Source organism: Raphanus sativus, chromosome 9 (genome assembly GCF_000801105.2).
Source record: "Raphanus sativus cultivar WK10039 chromosome 9, ASM80110v3, whole genome shotgun sequence".
Classification (NCBI taxonomy): domain Eukaryota; kingdom Viridiplantae; phylum Streptophyta; class Magnoliopsida; order Brassicales; family Brassicaceae; genus Raphanus; species Raphanus sativus.
Window position 1 is genome coordinate 31,376,007 of NC_079519.1, and position 15,664 is coordinate 31,391,670.

Sequence of the window (15,664 nt, forward strand, 5' to 3'; positions counted from 1 at the left end):
GCTAGTTTTGTTAGCTAATTACAGCAGAAGCTAGTTAAAAAAAAACATATAGCAGTTTTGCTAGATAACTATAGAAGATATGATATAATCCCAACGTTTCAAAAAAATCCATCTTTTATAGAAAAATTCTGTTTGAAAAAATGCATTTTTTATATTTTCAATGCAATATTTGTCAACTAATATTGAAAATTGTAAAATTCAAAAACATTAACTGCATTTTCTAAAATAGTATTAGTTTAAAAATATAAGAAATACAAAATTATAGAAAACTATGCATTTATAATTAAATTTTAATATGTTTTATTAAAAAGTGTGAAAATTCTAGAATATGGATCTTTTTGAAACGGATGGAGTACTTGGAGTGTTCCAAAAACTAAACAAAAAGGATATACTACTCAATGGATTCCAATTTTGTGTTTGTCGGATGTAATGCTCTAATGACGGTTTTGTTTTTCTTTTTCTTTTTATCTTTTTGGCAGTCTTTTGTTCTGTTCTGGACGTATTCTTTTGATCTCAGTCTCTGGTGGTCACCTTTGTTTTATGAAAATGTGAAAACGTAGATCATTGGTTTGATTAGCTTTTTGGAATAACATCTGAGTGGCATAGTGTAGGTAAAAATGATAAGATCCTTTATGACTTGGGGTTACAAAAAAAAAAGTATCTAGGTGGCCTACTGGCATTTATGGTTTAGTAAACGCTAACTTTGTTTAGTGAAAAAGATAAGGCTAATATGCACATCTCTGTTTCTCTCAGTATTATGTTTCCTTAACGATGAAGTAGATTTGCTTATGACTTGGTGCACATATTCTGAGGAATCTTCAGCTGCAAATGAAGAGTGAAACAACACACAAGACGAAGTAAAGTCTTAACAAGATAGGGAACAACTCAGTTCTGTAGAGTAATTGGTAAAGATGCTTCAGTAATGTTCTGCTCTTTCCAGGGTTCGATATCCATCCATTTTATTATTATTCTCATCTTTTTTTTTTCAATTTTGCTGTAATTAATTTGATTGATACGTCTACTTGTTCCTTTGTCTATTTGTCTTTTCATAGTCTTTTTCTGGACAACATCTTTTCATAGTCTTTATATTATATTTTATATATTCATCTTTAGATTTCAAGTTTTTACGCCACATTCTATGTATATTTTATTTCATATTTTAGATTTTTATTTTTTTTCTTTATGGTATGATGATAAAAACAAGTTATATACAATTTTGATAAATTGTTATATAATGTAAATTTGAAGATACTTTCTATATATTTTTCAGATTACTTTAAGTGTAACAGAATTAATGTGACTAATAACATTTATAAAGAAGTTTTAGAATTCTTAAAGTTATTTTATTAAAAAATTCATGTGTTGAAAAAGTTAGTGTTAATTATTTTGACAGTTTATACTTGATTATGTTTTATGATTAATAGTTTATAATATTTTTAATAAATTATTATTTTATTATACTATATAAAATGATTTTAAATATATGTATTATATATGTGCCCCCGTCAAATATCTGGTCTAGATCCGCTACTGATAATATCATAGACCGATTTACTTACACCATAACGTTTGATTTAATAAACAATATATGAAAGTTCACTAGAATTTATTCGCTCGACCTCCTGAAGAGTGTTTTTTGTCAATCGTTGATAAAGAACCAACATGTAATTTCTATATTGGGTTTGTCCAAAAAAGGTCTTATTCATTATTGTAAGGGGGAATAAAGAGGTTATTGCTACGAGTGTCGTTGAAGTCATTATTTTAAGAGTTTGTACGTTAAGCGTCTAGAATGTGAGAAATATCTTGCATCAGAAGTAAAGTGAGGTAAGATAAAATAAATTTCATCAGCACCCGTTGGTTAAAATTTGAAAATCATGAAACTTAACATTTGAAAACTTGTCTGTAGCAACTTATAATCAGTTGGTAGCTTTGACGAAAATTACCCCCGGATCCACAACCCGATCATGGGCGAATCCAAGTGGATTTTTTTAGTTGGATGCACAAGTGGTAAAAGAAGAATACGAGTGAAAGATCCATATTGTAAGCAAAAGTCAACGTTAGTACTTCAAGCATTGAGTGGGTGCACATACGGACATACCCCCATGTTATCCATACTACGTACATTCACCCATGATCAAGATCCACATTGTAAGGAATAGTCAACGTTTATAAATTGTAACCGTATAAGAAAGCAAGTGGAGTAGAATTTAGTCAAAAAAAAAAGCAAGTGGAGTAGTATTGAATCCCACTATTTCCCTAATCTCTCTCTATAAAAGGAACTTAAAATTCAAAGCCATATCACACACACAAAAGAACACAAAAACTCAGAAATAAACATACACAAATATGACAACATCGCGATTGATCATGATCTGTTTCTTGGTCGTTGTCATAACAACATCATCTGGTGTTAGTTGCAAAAAAGAAAAAAAACATCATCCTAGACAAGTGAGTGGCGTCCCTGAGCCAAGCATGGTAAAGCCTAGGCTTAGGAACCGCTTTTCAAAGACCATATATGTTTTGAAAAAAAATGTTTATATAATTAAAGTTTAGGAGTATTTATATGTACAACTAAAAAGAAAAAAAAAGCACTAATAAAAATTTTATAATTATAGAGCCCACATTTAACATAAATAAATCTTCTCTTTTTATATAATTTTTTATTTTTTCTCGTTCCTGTCTCCTCTTTGGTTTCAGAATATATTTTTTTTATTTCCTCTATTTTGTCATTTTTACTTGTATTTTATGTCTTTACAATATAAACGTGGGCCTCATTTCGGTTTTGTTTCAGGCCCCTGGTATTCAAGGACCGCCTGGTGTTGTTGGACAAGTGAGTGGCGTTCCTGAGCCAAGCATGGTAAAGCCTAGGCCTAGAAACCCCGTTTTCAAAGGCCATATATTATTTTTTAAAAAATGTTTATATAATTAAAGTATAGGAGTATTTAAATGTACATTGAATTGAAAAAAAAACACAAATAATTTTTTATAGTTATAGAGCCCACATCTAACATAAGTAAATTTTCTTTTTAATATAATTTTTTATTTTTTCTCGTTTCTATCTACTCTTTGGTTTCTGAATTTTTTTTTTTATATTTCTTCTATTTTATCATTTCTTTTACTTGTATTTTATGTCTTTACAATATAAACGTGGGCTCCATTCCGGTTTTGTTTCAGGCCCCTGGTATTCAAGGACCGCCTGGTGTTGTTGGACAAGTGAGTGGCGTCCCTGAGCCAAGCATGGTAAAGCCTAGGCCTGTTTGCAAAGGCCATATTTTAAAAAAATATATATTTATATAATTAAAATTTAGGAGTATTTAAATGTACATTGAATTGATTGAAAAAAGAAGAAAAAAACACGAATAAAATTTTTATAGTTATAGAGCCCACATTTGACATAAATAAATGTTCTTTTTAATGTACTTTTTTATTTTTTCTCGTTTTTATCTCCTCTTTGGTTTCTGAGTATTTTTTTATTTCTTCTACTTTATCATTTCTTTTACTTGTATTTTATGTTTTTACAATATAAATGTGGGCTCCATTCCGTTTTTTTCAGGCCCCTAGTATTCAAGAACCACCTGGTGTTGTTGGACAAGTAAGTGGCGTCCCTGAGCCAAGCATGGTAAAACCTAGGCCTACGGCTCCCGTTTTCAAAGGCCATATTTTAAAAAATAAAAAAATTCTGTAATTAAAGTTTATGAGTATTTATATGTACATTGAACTGAGAAAAAGAAAAAACGCTATTAGAATTTTTGTAATTATAGAGCTCACATTTAACATAAATAAATCTCTTTTCTATATAAATTTTTATATTTTCGTGTTCCTATCTACTCTTTGGTTTTTGAGTATTTTTTTCCTATATTTTATAATTTCTTTTATTTGTATTTTATGTCTTTACAATATAAATGTGGATCCCATTTCCGTTTTGTTTCAGGCCCCGCCCCCTGGTATTCAAGGACCGCCCCGACCGCCTGTGGTGACGGACGTAGTGTTTTCTGTCGACGGAGGGCAAGTCTTGCCCAACGTTCCCTATTACATCAGCTTCATGTCGGCCGACTACAACATGTGGATTTGCCGAATGAATCCAAGTTCCTCAGATCCCAAGACATGCCCACACCAACCGGTAATGTTCACTAGACCAACTATAGCACCCGAGCCCGTTATGTTTATATTACCACCATCAACACCAGATACTGTCATACGTGAATCAACTAAACTTAGCATTAAGTTCGTAAACCCAAGTCAATGCGGCGAATCAGGGGTTTGGAGAGTTGCAAATGGTGAAGTAGTCCTGGGCGGAGTTGAGGGAAGGGAAGATAGTTTGTTCCGGATCCACATGACTGACTCGTATTACATGTTTACTATAGGTGAAAGTGTCTATCCAGACGTTTATGAAACGAGTATCAGTTTATCTAACAGTGCAATTGGTAAAGATAGGTTGATGGCGAATTCTGGAGAGTTGGAGGTTCTTTTCTTCCAGCATTATCCTCCTGAATATAATTATTATTAAGTCGCATGTTTCGTTTTTACCCGGGCTTTATTACTATGTAATCTGTTTTCATTTCAAAATTAAATAAAACTTGACGTAAACATATGATGAATACTCATGTAATGTTCTCACTTCAAAACTAAATTAATAATTGCTGTTCAAACATGATAATTTGTTATCAGCTATGAATATTTGCATAGTATTATATCATATTGAAAACGCGCCATGAATGGAACGAGGATTTTATTCATATGCGTTCACCTCATACTATTCAATCGCCAAGAATTTTACAGTTCTCTCTGCTCTCGTCTCTGTTGCAGTCTATCCGAGTTGCACAACCATGGACTAGATTTTAAATTGGGTAGCAAAGTAGCTTATGGATTTCCAATCCGGTGGAAAGAAAAATGACAAATAAACTAAGGGGATGTTATTGGTTTAAGATTTTAAAATAGTTTTGATTATTTTAGAAAATAAATAGTTTAATAGATTTAAAAAGAATTTCTAGATTCTTAAAAAATTTGTCAAAGAATCTTGTAGATTATAACAGATTATTTAGCTATAAATAATTTTAAACTTTGGTAGAGTTTATCTCTAAAGTACTGAATAATATTATGTTTGTTGCATTTGTTATTATCGGTTATTTTGCCGACTATTCAATTTCTAATAATTATCTCCAAGTCAAAGACGAGTTATAATCATTAGCTTTACTAGAACTTTTGTCTCTGCAGGTATTATTCATTTCTAACTTTTGCACGTATAACATGCATGCTTCGTTTGATTGCATCTTTTTTCATATTTTGCTTTGCGTTTCTTTTCCTATCTATATTGATTTTGATTATGTGATATATTACTATAACTAACTGATGGGAAATTCACAGAAAAGTAAAGAAAAAGGTATGTGTAGTCAATGAGTACAAGAGGAAACAAAACTCTTGGCCGATCTGTTGTCGATGCTATTCATCGGCGTGATGCTAGTGGTCTAATAAACAAGTTTACAGTGGATTAAAAAATCTTAGCTGTTCTCAATGAAAAACTTGGATGCCAAAAAGAACACAAGCACTACCTAAGTAGAATACAATTTTGAAAACCATACACCAAAACTATTTGGATCTTCAACGCTGTAATTCTGGATTTGGATAAACCAGATGAGGTGTGGGATGAGTATCTAAAGGTAGTATTTGATTACATAAATTTATTAAAGCTTTCAAACATATTATAACTGAAAACAATTTTTATTTATCCACAGAAACATTCCACACATACCCATCTACGCTATGATTCTGTTGCAAAATTTGAAGATCTGCAACTCATATTTGTAAATGGTGCAACTACGTTCGTTCTGCAGTTGGAATGGGTGATACTACAGATGCTCGAACGTTTAGAGCTGAGGAGAATAATCAAGTGAGAGAAAACATAAATCTTCATCAAAGCAGTGATTGAGTTTGAATGATTATGATACATTTAAAACCACCATTGATAGAGATGTTATGATAACAATAGCTTACTACACCCAGGCGTCTTATAGTTTTGACGGCTACGGAATGTAGTTTGTGATCCTGTTATTTGCTTTTGTTAAATTATAAAAAGAGTTTTTAAGAATACTAGGGCTAGATGCAATATTTCGAGAGACAAATTTTATAAAGCAAGTTCTTATAAATCAATGATCTAATAACTACAGATTTTAAAAGATGACAAAATCAATAACTTTCTTTATTTTTTGAATAACACAATTTTTTCATTGATATTGAAAAACAATGAATCAAATAACTCTAGATTTTTGTAAACTTCTAAATACTTATTATAAATTCATAAATCAATAACATCAACCTTTAACATACTTTTTAAAAGTCTTAATTGAATAACACCAGAATTATTATAAAATCCAAATCTATAAAAATCTCTACATATTAGGAATCCAATAACACCCCCTAAAGCTAGTTTTGCTAGCTAATTACAGAAGCTAGTTAAAAAAAAAAAAAGAGAGAAGAAGAAAAACTAAGCATTTTGCTAGCTAATTACAGAAGCGAGGATGTCATTTTTCTTTTGTATTTCTCCATTGGATAAACATGTTTTAATGATATTCTAGGATTATTTTTTGTATTTTTTTTATTAAGAGCAAAACAGGCAATTTACTATTCTACAAAGTGTCTCTTAGCTTTTTTTCACTACAAATTATCAATTAAAATTTAGAACAACAACAAGAAAAAGATAACAAACAACTTATATATCAAAGTTTGCAAATTCTATATATTTTGTTATTTAATATATACTGCCATATAGCTAACAAAACCAATTCACTCTCTTAGGAATTGCACTTGTATATCAGATTATGTCTATTTAATTATATGAAAGAAATTATTTGTTTTTAACTACAAAAAATATAGCCCAAAAATATATATAAGTTTTTTTTTTGCTTCCTGTTAAGAGGCTTTGAATGGGCTTTAGAAGATAACCTCTCTCTCTCTCTCTCTCTCTCTCTCTCTCTCTCTCAGATTCGCTGCTTTGCTCTTCCTGATCTCGTTTCTAACTGTAAGTTTTTCTATCCCCTTCTTCTATGTTTGCGTAGATCTCATAGTATATCGTTAAACCAGATCGATCTTACATTGACTATTTTGGGTTTTGGTCGTAAAGTCTTTAGATTTGTTGGGATGATATGGAATCGGTACTTCGATTAGAAAGTCCTAATCTTTCAGCTCTATTCAATACAAATTTAGGGTTTCTGATCGATTATGAGAACAAGAAGCAAAGTTCTCACCTTTGCTCTAATCTAGAACTATAAGGACAAGCAAAAGTTCTGTCTTTTCGCAGACGCGATGTGTAATTTGGAACTTGTGTTTGTCAGATTTGCAATGGGTTCGTCTGAGAAGAGATCAAAGGATGCCATGAGTGATATTCCAACCTTCAGTGGAGAGAATCTGCAGAAGAATTTGAAAGTCATACAGAACAGGTTTTTTTTTTTTATTCATTACCACAACTCTGTTTTTTTCTTTCAAACAGAACAGCTTTGATTCTTGTTTTGACTATGTCTGTGTCTTGTTTTGCAGCCGGACGTTTCTGTCTATCATCGCTGGAGTCCTTGCGGGGATTAGTGGATTCACGGGGTTGACTGGTTTTGTGTTTTACTTTGTGGTGATGTTGATCACATCTGTTGGACTCATTGCTAAGGCAGGATTCTCCGCAGACTTGTACTTTGATTCGTGGAATCGTGTTCTTTTTGACGGCTTTCTTGGTGGCCTTATGGTATGACATCACCACTCAACCTTAAGCTACTCTCAGTTTTGTCCTTTTATGTGCTATTATCAGCCTGTCAAGCTCTAATTACGGTCTTGTTTTTATCTTATTTTGCAGTCTTTTGTGCTGTTCTGGACGTATCCTTTTGGATCTCGATCTCTCGTGGTTACACTTGTTTTATGAAAATGTGAAAACGTAGATCATTGGTTTGATTAGCTTTATGATAGAACATCTGAATGGTATAGTGTAGGTAAAATCTTGTGGTCAGACTCTCAATGGCCTTTTGGTTTAGTAAGCGTTTAGAGAAAAAGGTAAGGCTAATATGCACATTAGAAAACAGCTCTATATTGTCTCTGTTTCTCTCAGTATTATGTTCCCTTAACGATGGAGTAGATTTGCTTATGACTTGGTGCACATATTCTAAAGGAATCTTCAGCTGCAAATGAAGATGGTGAAACAACAGACAAGACGAAGTGATTTAACTTCTTAGACGATGTTTCTCTGCCTCCCTTTTTGAACAACAGATTATGAATCTATTACTTTCCCCTTTGTTTCAAATTTTACTTGAGATCACATTAATTGTGAAACCTTTGGATTGAGTAGTTGAAGTTTTTAAATTTCCCTTTCTTCAGATTCCAAGTTTTCATAGTACGAAAATTTATGAAGAGTTGCATATCTGCATGCTACAAATACAAAAACATGTTTGGCTGAATAACACTTTTATCATGCAAGTTTCAAATTCATAAGAAGGTAGAGAGAGTCATCGTGCTTCACTTTTTAAGACAGATCTTCGCATGAATCAAATCCAAAATCAAAAACTATTAGACAGTTTTCAGTTTTGTTGGAATCCAGATTAAGATTCAACTTCTGATTTTGTTAACAAGTGCCCTTAGGAAGCAAAGGAACACACCTATTTAATAATTCCAAAATCATTGCTAGGTTCTCACTAAGCCGAAGTTTTCATAATCTCAAATAAAATTTATTTGCTTGTTCATTATATGTATAATTCTCCATTTCTGGCTTCTTTTAATGAAGAAAATTTGGGCTTGGTCCATACCAATATATATGATTCTTCAGGCTATTTTGAAAAGTTGATGAAAAGTTTGATAAATCAAAAATATTATGAGTCTCGGTTCGAACATCAAGTCTGGCTCAACTACTACAACTTATTTTTACTGTCAACATTTAAGATCTAACACAACCGGCAGCAATAAAAATAGACTAATGTATATGTACGTACAAGTATATGTGTCATGTTTGAAGCTTGATGTAATAAAGAAACATATTGATTAGTATTAACTCTCCATAATATACAAAGCATGCTTTGTTTTGATACTTAATTGGTGATGGTAGGCCTGGGCGTTCGGGTACCCGTTGGCGTTCGGGTCGGGTTTTTCGGATTTTCGGGTTTTCGGGTTTTCGGGTTTACGCTCCTAGGTCCCATAGTAAAATTTCATTAGTATGGGTCGGGTTCGGATAATAACACTTCGGGTTCGGATAATAACTATATTGCGTCCTAAAACCCATAAAGTAATCATATATCATTCGGGTTCGGGTTATATCGGTTCGGTTCGGATATAACCAAAGTAAAAAAATAAAAACTTAAAAAAAACGTAAAGAAAAACAACTAAATTAATAAAAATTAATCTATCACACATAAAATTGCTAAAATAACAATAAAATATTAAATCAAACATGAAAACAAACATTATTTGTAAACAATATACATTATATTATAGAGAGTAGACTTGTTATTCCAATGAACAAATTATAAATTACTTCTTTATAACTAATTTTGTACTTAAAACATTTTAATATTGTTAATATTTATTATTATATATCATATTATCACGAATATTAAATTTAATAACTAAAATACTTATATATATATATATATATATATTTTAAAATATTTATATTAACTATTAGTTTCGGATTTTTCGGGTTACCTGTTCGGGTTCGGTTAATACCAGTTCGGGTTCGGATATTTTTTATACCACCCTACAAGACCCATTCGGGTATTTTTACATTTCGGGTCGGATAACGGGTCGGGTTTTTCGGTTCGGGTTCGGTTCGGATTTCGGGTTCCGGATTTTATGCCCAGGCCTAGGTGATGGAGTAGGGTTGATGAGTAGCCTGTTAGAACTCCTCCTGTTTCTATTTTTTAGTGTTTAAACGACAATCCATTATGGACATTACTAACTCTGTGCTTTTTGCATTTACTTTTATAGTATTTAATATCAGCCATACATCACTTGCGTAGCTATCGCCTTCCTGAAAAAGACCTAAAGCACATATGCACACATATATAGCTTCATGCAGAAACTTTATGATATATCTATATATATGTATTTTGTACACATCGGTGTGTGGGTTTAGGTTTGCGTTTGTTAACTAATGTCAATGGATGACTTGCACAAACTGGTATAAGATATATATAAAGACATTAATATAGTTATATAATAGTGTTATTATATACAATTCAGTTTTTTATCTTGTATGTAAATACTTCTTTAAAAGAAAACTTACGCTAGATACGATCCTGTTTCCATTTGGTTATGGAAAAGGAGAATTAAATAAATAATGTTGACTGCTAACAAAAAAAAAGTAATGTTGACTATGTTAAAATATGGTTCATATGGCCATATCTACAGCAAATGGTTAGTCAACTACGCATGTTACACAAATGGTGTGCTTATCAATCCTAAAAGTCATTTTGAATATTATTTGTGATAATGGAAGACTAACATAAAAGTCGCCGCGAAGAAGACTGTAAAAGAGACTTCGAGTTTAAGACCAAAAGAAAGACCTTTCCTGAGTATTATATAAAGATAAATATGAATTTACATTTATCTGCATACCAAAAGCTAATATGCAGCATCCATGTGACCAAAGCTATTTATCTTATACTCCCTCTTTCCATTTGTAAATAGTTTTAGATAAAAAATTTAATATTAAAAAATCTATTACTTTTTGAGAATACTATTTAATATTCCCTCCACTTCAAAATAATACATATTATAAGATTTTCACACTTATTAAAAAAATATATTAAAATATAGTTATTGCTGCATGGTTTTTTGTAACTTTATGTTTTCTATATTTCTAAACCAATAAAATTTTAAGAAATATAATTAATATTTTTGAAAACAACAATTTTTCATTATTAGTTGACAAAAAGTACCTTGAAAACATAAAAAAATATATCTTTTGAAACAAAAAAATTTCCTAGAAAGTGGATCTTATTGAAATGGAGAGAGTATATAAATTTAACCAATTATAAAAAAACTAACATATTTTTATTGGTTACACAATATACCATAAATACAAAAATTATATTAAAATGTTTTAAAACTATTCATATTTCAAAATATTTTTTTTGCTAAAACTACTTACAATACGAAACTAAGGGAAGATTGTTTAAGCTATTTGTTTTAATTGTTGAAATTGTAGTGCCTATTCAGAATAAGTATGAAGGGGCAGTATGATAATTTTGAAACTTGAAAATCGATGAACATTCAATTATGTGATCAATATACACATCGTTTGGAAATTATAGAAATACAATAAATGTAAGACTTGAATAAAAACGAGAGTCCGACTAGTTGATAGCATGATCTATATTATTAAAAGAGAAGTAACCATATAAAATACTCCTTAGTTTTCACTTTTATATACAATGGTATGCCACTGACATTAAATAATATTTCCAATTTTAATGCTGTCTTTTCCACTTCAATTAATGTGTTTTCCAAATTAAATTTAAATTAAATACACTTCATTAACTTCTTCATTAAATCAATGTCAAATTCAAAAAATACATTTTTATTAGATAAACGATTCTGAAAATTATAATATCAACTCTTCATTTAAAAAATTTGAACGAAAAAATATTAGCATATTTGAACCGAAACTAGATAATATCCAAACGGATTTACCATTTTGGTATCTAGAGAACCATAACCAAACTTCATTCGAACGAAATATTTCAGATATTCAAATGTATTTAAATCATATTTATATACTTCAATATGTTAGCTATTTTTCGAATTAATATCCAAGATATAAGCTATTTTAAGTTGGTTAAAATATTTCAAATATAAAAAATAATCAAAAGTAAACATTTTAAAGTAGATAAACAATAATCAAAACTCCAAAAATATTTAAAATATATATTTTTTCTTCATCCAAATATTCAAGTTAAACTTATTTTAATTTTTAATTTAGGTACTTTGGCTTACATTACTCAAATTTACATGTTATATTATTTTTATTTTTAGATTTAGGGAAATTTAAAGATATATAAATTTTGAAAATTCAAAAATAGTTTAAACGGGTTATCAAACCCGCAAAGATCTGAATCAAACCGGAACCAAAGTTTATAAATACCCGAATATAGGTAGAATCTTTAAACTCAAAAAACTCAAATCCGAATAGATTTTAACCGAATTCGAGTGGATACCCAAATACCCACCCCTAACTTAGTCAATATAAAACGATTAAATATTATAAATATATTATTTAGTATAAAAAAAGCTAAAACTGAAAATTAATACCCGTGCGGTCGCACAGGTCAAGATCTAGTTACAAATTAAATGGTGTGAAAAGTCTATATACTGTATATACTCCTAGTATGATATGCCTTTGGAGTTCGGTTAAATTATAAATCTAGGAGTATGAGTATAATTTAACCGAGCTCCAAATGCATACTCATACTCCTTTTTTTTGGCACAAGCATACTCATACTCCTAGTCCTAGATTTATAACCATAGAAAAAGTACCAATTTTATTTTTAGTTTACACTCCGTCCGTATATAGTCTTCGAATAAAATGTACACTTTTATTAATACTCAAAATAGAAAGATGAAGTTATATCTAAATCACATATGCTACAAACCTATGTTCCTAGTTAGCATCGGTTATTCGATACTAGATATTGATCAAGAAGAACATTAGAAAGCCAGCCAGCAATATCGGTTTAATTATGATCGTTCTTTAATTATCTAAGCCGGCCAAAAATTCCTCGTAAAACATATCAACCGGTTCCGGCCAAAAAAACAATTGCCCCTGCAAAAATAACGTTCTTCATTTCTTATCCTCTTGATTGGTTCTGGTGTTAGTAGTATCCGACCTGATCTGAGAAGGAAGAATATCTTGAAGTAATCCATGATCTCTAATGGCCGAAGTAGTTGAAGTAGAAGCTTGTGACATGTCATAACCAAATCCAGGGAATGATGATGATCCTGGATTTACGAAAGTGCCATCTGAGGAGCTTCGGTTAATCATGCTTAGAGAGTTGTTGTACATGCTACTGTAGGGTTGGTGATGCTGGGTCAGCAAGTAGCGTGGCTGAGGGATAGCAAATGATGATGATGACGTCGTGGTTGCACCATGGTCGAGGATTGGTGACGTAAGCATTGCGATGTGTCCACGTGTCATGGGAAATGGGTGAGTGTGTTGACCTTCGTAGGTTGTCATGACGATGTAAGGATCATCAGAGGATCTCTCCACTCTCTTCTTCACTCCACAACCCACTGTTGTGCAACGGTAATAGCTTCTGTACATTATAAGACTTGATATTAAATATTATGTATATAAATAAATTAAACGTGTTTACTATAAAGTTTGGGGAAAATTAAATTTGGAAGATATGAGGAAAAGAAGATCTCTAGATCAAGTTTGGAACTAGTTGAGATAGACATCTTCCGACACAAGCAACCAAAATCAAGGGAAGAAAAAACACAGAAACCTCATGGAATGGAACGATAATATATTCTTGGAAACGAAAATTCAAACATTTTGGACCCTACACAAAACGCGTATTAGGTATACAGTCGTCTATATATATTATCATAGTTGAACATTTGTAGAATATGAATTAGAGTCATGTGATATGCACATATAGAGCACACTGAATCTAGGGCGAGCATCTAGCAAATGCTATATGGAACCAAAAAGAAATTCATGTAGAAATTGTAGATGATTCTTTTATCAGTAGGAAAACCGGATCTTGTGAAATATATTACTTTTGACCAAAAAAAAAGTAAAGTATATTACTTATGCATATCAAGTATATGTTAACACAGATGCATTGCAAAGTGCTGATGATATATATGGATCTAGCTAAGCCACATGTATACATAGTAATATATATTACCTAGGATAAGGACTGTTTTTGACAGCTTTCTGGCCGTACTTTCTCCACCTATAACCATCGTCAAGATTATCAATATCGCTCCTCGTCAGAAACGCAACCCTAGCCTCTCTTGCCTTCTTTTGGTTTTTCTTCTTTGCCTTCAACCTTCAAAACATAACACAGAATTTTAATATATTCCAAACCCAACCCAAACATAAATGAATCAGTTAATTAATTACTTACTGTGGCTTAGTACCCTTTTGCTCTTGTTCTCCTTCTTCTGGATCTTTAAGAGTAACATTTTTATCAATATTATCGTTTGCAACTTCCTTGGATGAAGAGGAGACTGAGTTTGAGTTTGGAGACATCGGTGCTATGTTCACAACTTCTGATGACGCACGCTTTGTTGTTGAAGGTTGAGACAAGGGTAAATCCGTATTAAAGAGGTTGGTATTGTTGTTTTGGAGAGGAAAGGCATCGAATGAAAAAGAAGATGAATTAGAGGATGAAGAAAATTGATGATGGTCTTGTGGGAGAAAGTCAAGAAAAGGATCGGGATCTTCTAAATAAGAATAAGGAAAAGGTGATGAAACTGGAGCATCGAAGATGCTTGCTAGATTAATGTTGTTCCCAGCTAGCTCCAACTGATGATGATGATCTGATGACGTATCTAGATTCGCCATGTGCGATGACGTTGTTGCTTGAAACATTTGTTGCTGTTGGTCTTCTTGGTGCTGGATCTTAGTCTCTGTGTTCTTGGTACTGTTGAGCTGCTCCATTTGTTGTTGTTTTTGATGATGATCTTCTTCTATTTTCTTCTCCATGTAATAGAAAAGATGGAATCTCTGAGCGGATAGTTTATAGAGATATCATCATCATTGTCATCTTCAGATGAGAGAACTTTTCTTTAGATTTGTCAGGTGAATTGATGATATGATATGTTTTTTGTAATGGTTTGTGTGATTTGAGATAAGGGAAGAGAAATAGAGGTGTGAATATAACTTTTATGGAGTTTGAGTTCTTCTGGAAAACAGCTTGGATTTAGGAGGTTTCCCATTAGTTTTGTCTTATTATTTTATGTCCTCTCATTAACGGGGGCAAGAATATTAAAAATGTAATACACATATAATAAAATGATACCAAAATATATATAATAATAAATAAAAAATTGGTCACCGCGGGTAAACGCCAGTCATGGAAAGCGTACGGTCATGAATGGCAGCGTGACGGTGCCGTCCTTCGCCGGGAAATAAATTTTTGTCCCTTCATTTCAATTCATTTCTTCTTTATTCGACATTGTGTCTTGTTTCCTAACGGCATAGTTACAATTTGGTCTCTCATTTTATTCTGGTCCAAATATCATTCGGAGTTTACATTTCTTTTTTACTACGTGCTTGAAAAAAATAACTCTTTTTTTTGTGACGAAAAAAAAAAATAATAACTCTTTGCAAATGGTTGGTGTGTGTTTGATGGGTTACAACTTACAACTACAAGGATGTGAACTTTGAAGGTAGAAATTCAATATCAACTGGATTCTTAACGTGAAAAAAAAATTGTAAACTTTAACATTACATTTACATAATTAAAAATCGAAGCAACATGTTTACCTCATGTAAGTTTGCTTGTAGGAATAAAAAAAAAAGAACCATATACGTTAGCAAGGTAAATTAAAACGGTGGACTGAAAGATACGAGTAGCGCATGATAGAAGGCAAGGCACATGTGATTATTGGACCGTTCATTTTCCAATTTTATTTTAAGCTCCCGGCGGCTTTCCTTGATTTTTAACTTTTAACGGCAAGTTGTCTTTCC

At 31.6% G+C, this 15,664-nt stretch overlaps 3 protein-coding genes across 10 annotated transcripts; 2 read left to right on the top strand and 1 right to left on the bottom strand.

The window, feature by feature from the left end:
- Nucleotides 1–2,299: 2,299 nt before the first annotated feature.
- On the top strand, nt 2,300–4,589 carry LOC108826580 (kunitz trypsin inhibitor 7-like). Of its 6 annotated transcripts, none has more exons than XM_018599946.1 (5): nt 2,300–2,475; nt 2,792–2,857; nt 3,175–3,240; nt 3,554–3,619; nt 3,932–4,589. In XM_018599946.1, exons 1-5 carry the CDS (start codon nt 2,347–2,349, stop codon nt 4,505–4,507), a joined length of 903 nt encoding a protein of 300 aa, XP_018455448.1. In that variant the 5' UTR covers nt 2,300–2,346; the 3' UTR covers nt 4,508–4,589. The 6 variants fall into 6 exon arrangements, with proteins under 6 accessions (XP_018455448.1, XP_056849529.1, XP_018455449.1 ...); XM_018599947.2 differs by having other exon boundaries at nt 2,308–2,475; nt 3,554–3,592; XM_018599948.2 differs by having other exon boundaries at nt 2,308–2,448.
- Nucleotides 4,590–6,914: 2,325 nt separating this feature from the next.
- LOC108825880 (uncharacterized) lies at nt 6,915–8,343 on the top strand. 2 transcript variants are annotated; one of them, XM_018599235.2, is made up of 5 exons: nt 6,915–7,015; nt 7,329–7,433; nt 7,531–7,726; nt 7,835–7,854; nt 8,111–8,343. In XM_018599235.2, the coding sequence occupies exons 2-5, from the start codon at nt 7,336–7,338 to the stop codon at nt 8,139–8,141; spliced, it is 345 nt and encodes a 114-aa protein (XP_018454737.2). In that variant the 5' UTR covers nt 6,915–7,015; nt 7,329–7,335; the 3' UTR covers nt 8,142–8,343. The 2 variants fall into 2 exon arrangements, with proteins under 2 accessions (XP_018454737.2, XP_056851235.1); XM_056995255.1 differs by having other exon boundaries at nt 7,835–8,343.
- A 4,194-nt stretch (nt 8,344–12,537) lies between these two features.
- On the bottom strand, nt 12,538–14,880 carry LOC108825225 (probable WRKY transcription factor 48). 2 transcript variants are annotated; one of them, XM_018598545.2, is made up of 3 exons: nt 14,097–14,880; nt 13,875–14,018; nt 12,538–13,274 (listed from the first exon to the last, which is right to left on the bottom strand). In XM_018598545.2, exons 1-3 carry the CDS (start codon nt 14,675–14,677, stop codon nt 12,803–12,805), a joined length of 1,197 nt encoding a protein of 398 aa, XP_018454047.2. In that variant the 5' UTR covers nt 14,678–14,880; the 3' UTR covers nt 12,538–12,802. The 2 variants fall into 2 exon arrangements, with proteins under 2 accessions (XP_018454047.2, XP_056849875.1); XM_056993895.1 differs by having other exon boundaries at nt 13,875–14,021.
- Nucleotides 14,881–15,664: the final 784 nt, after the last annotated feature.

Bases quoted from the DNA above. Each gene is read 5' to 3' on its own strand.
- LOC108825880 (XM_056995255.1), top strand. From the start codon at position 7,336: ATGGGTTCGTCTGAGAAGAGATCAAAGGATGCCATGAGTGATATTCCA. The intron at 7,434-7,530 runs GTTTTTTTTTTT...CTTGTTTTGCAG, and splicing joins TTGAAAGTCATACAGAACAG to CCGGACGTTTCTGTCTATCA. The intron at 7,727-7,834 runs GTATGACATCAC...CTTATTTTGCAG, and splicing joins GCTTTCTTGGTGGCCTTATG to TCTTTTGTGCTGTTCTGGAC.
- LOC108825225 (XM_056993895.1), bottom strand. From the start codon at position 14,677: ATGGAGAAGAAAATAGAAGAAGATCATCATCAAAAACAACAACAAATG. The intron at 14,022-14,096 runs GTAAGTAATTAA...TGTTATGTTTTG, and splicing joins CAAAAGGGTACTAAGCCACA to AAGGTTGAAGGCAAAGAAGA. The intron at 13,275-13,874 runs GTAATATATATT...TATAATGTACAG, and splicing joins AAAAACAGTCCTTATCCTAG to AAGCTATTACCGTTGCACAA.
- LOC108826580 (XM_018599946.1), top strand. From the start codon at position 2,347: ATGACAACATCGCGATTGATCATGATCTGTTTCTTGGTCGTTGTCATA. The intron at 2,858-3,174 runs GTAAAGCCTAGG...GTTTTGTTTCAG, and splicing joins GCGTTCCTGAGCCAAGCATG to GCCCCTGGTATTCAAGGACC. The intron at 3,620-3,931 runs GTAAAACCTAGG...GTTTTGTTTCAG, and splicing joins GCGTCCCTGAGCCAAGCATG to GCCCCGCCCCCTGGTATTCA.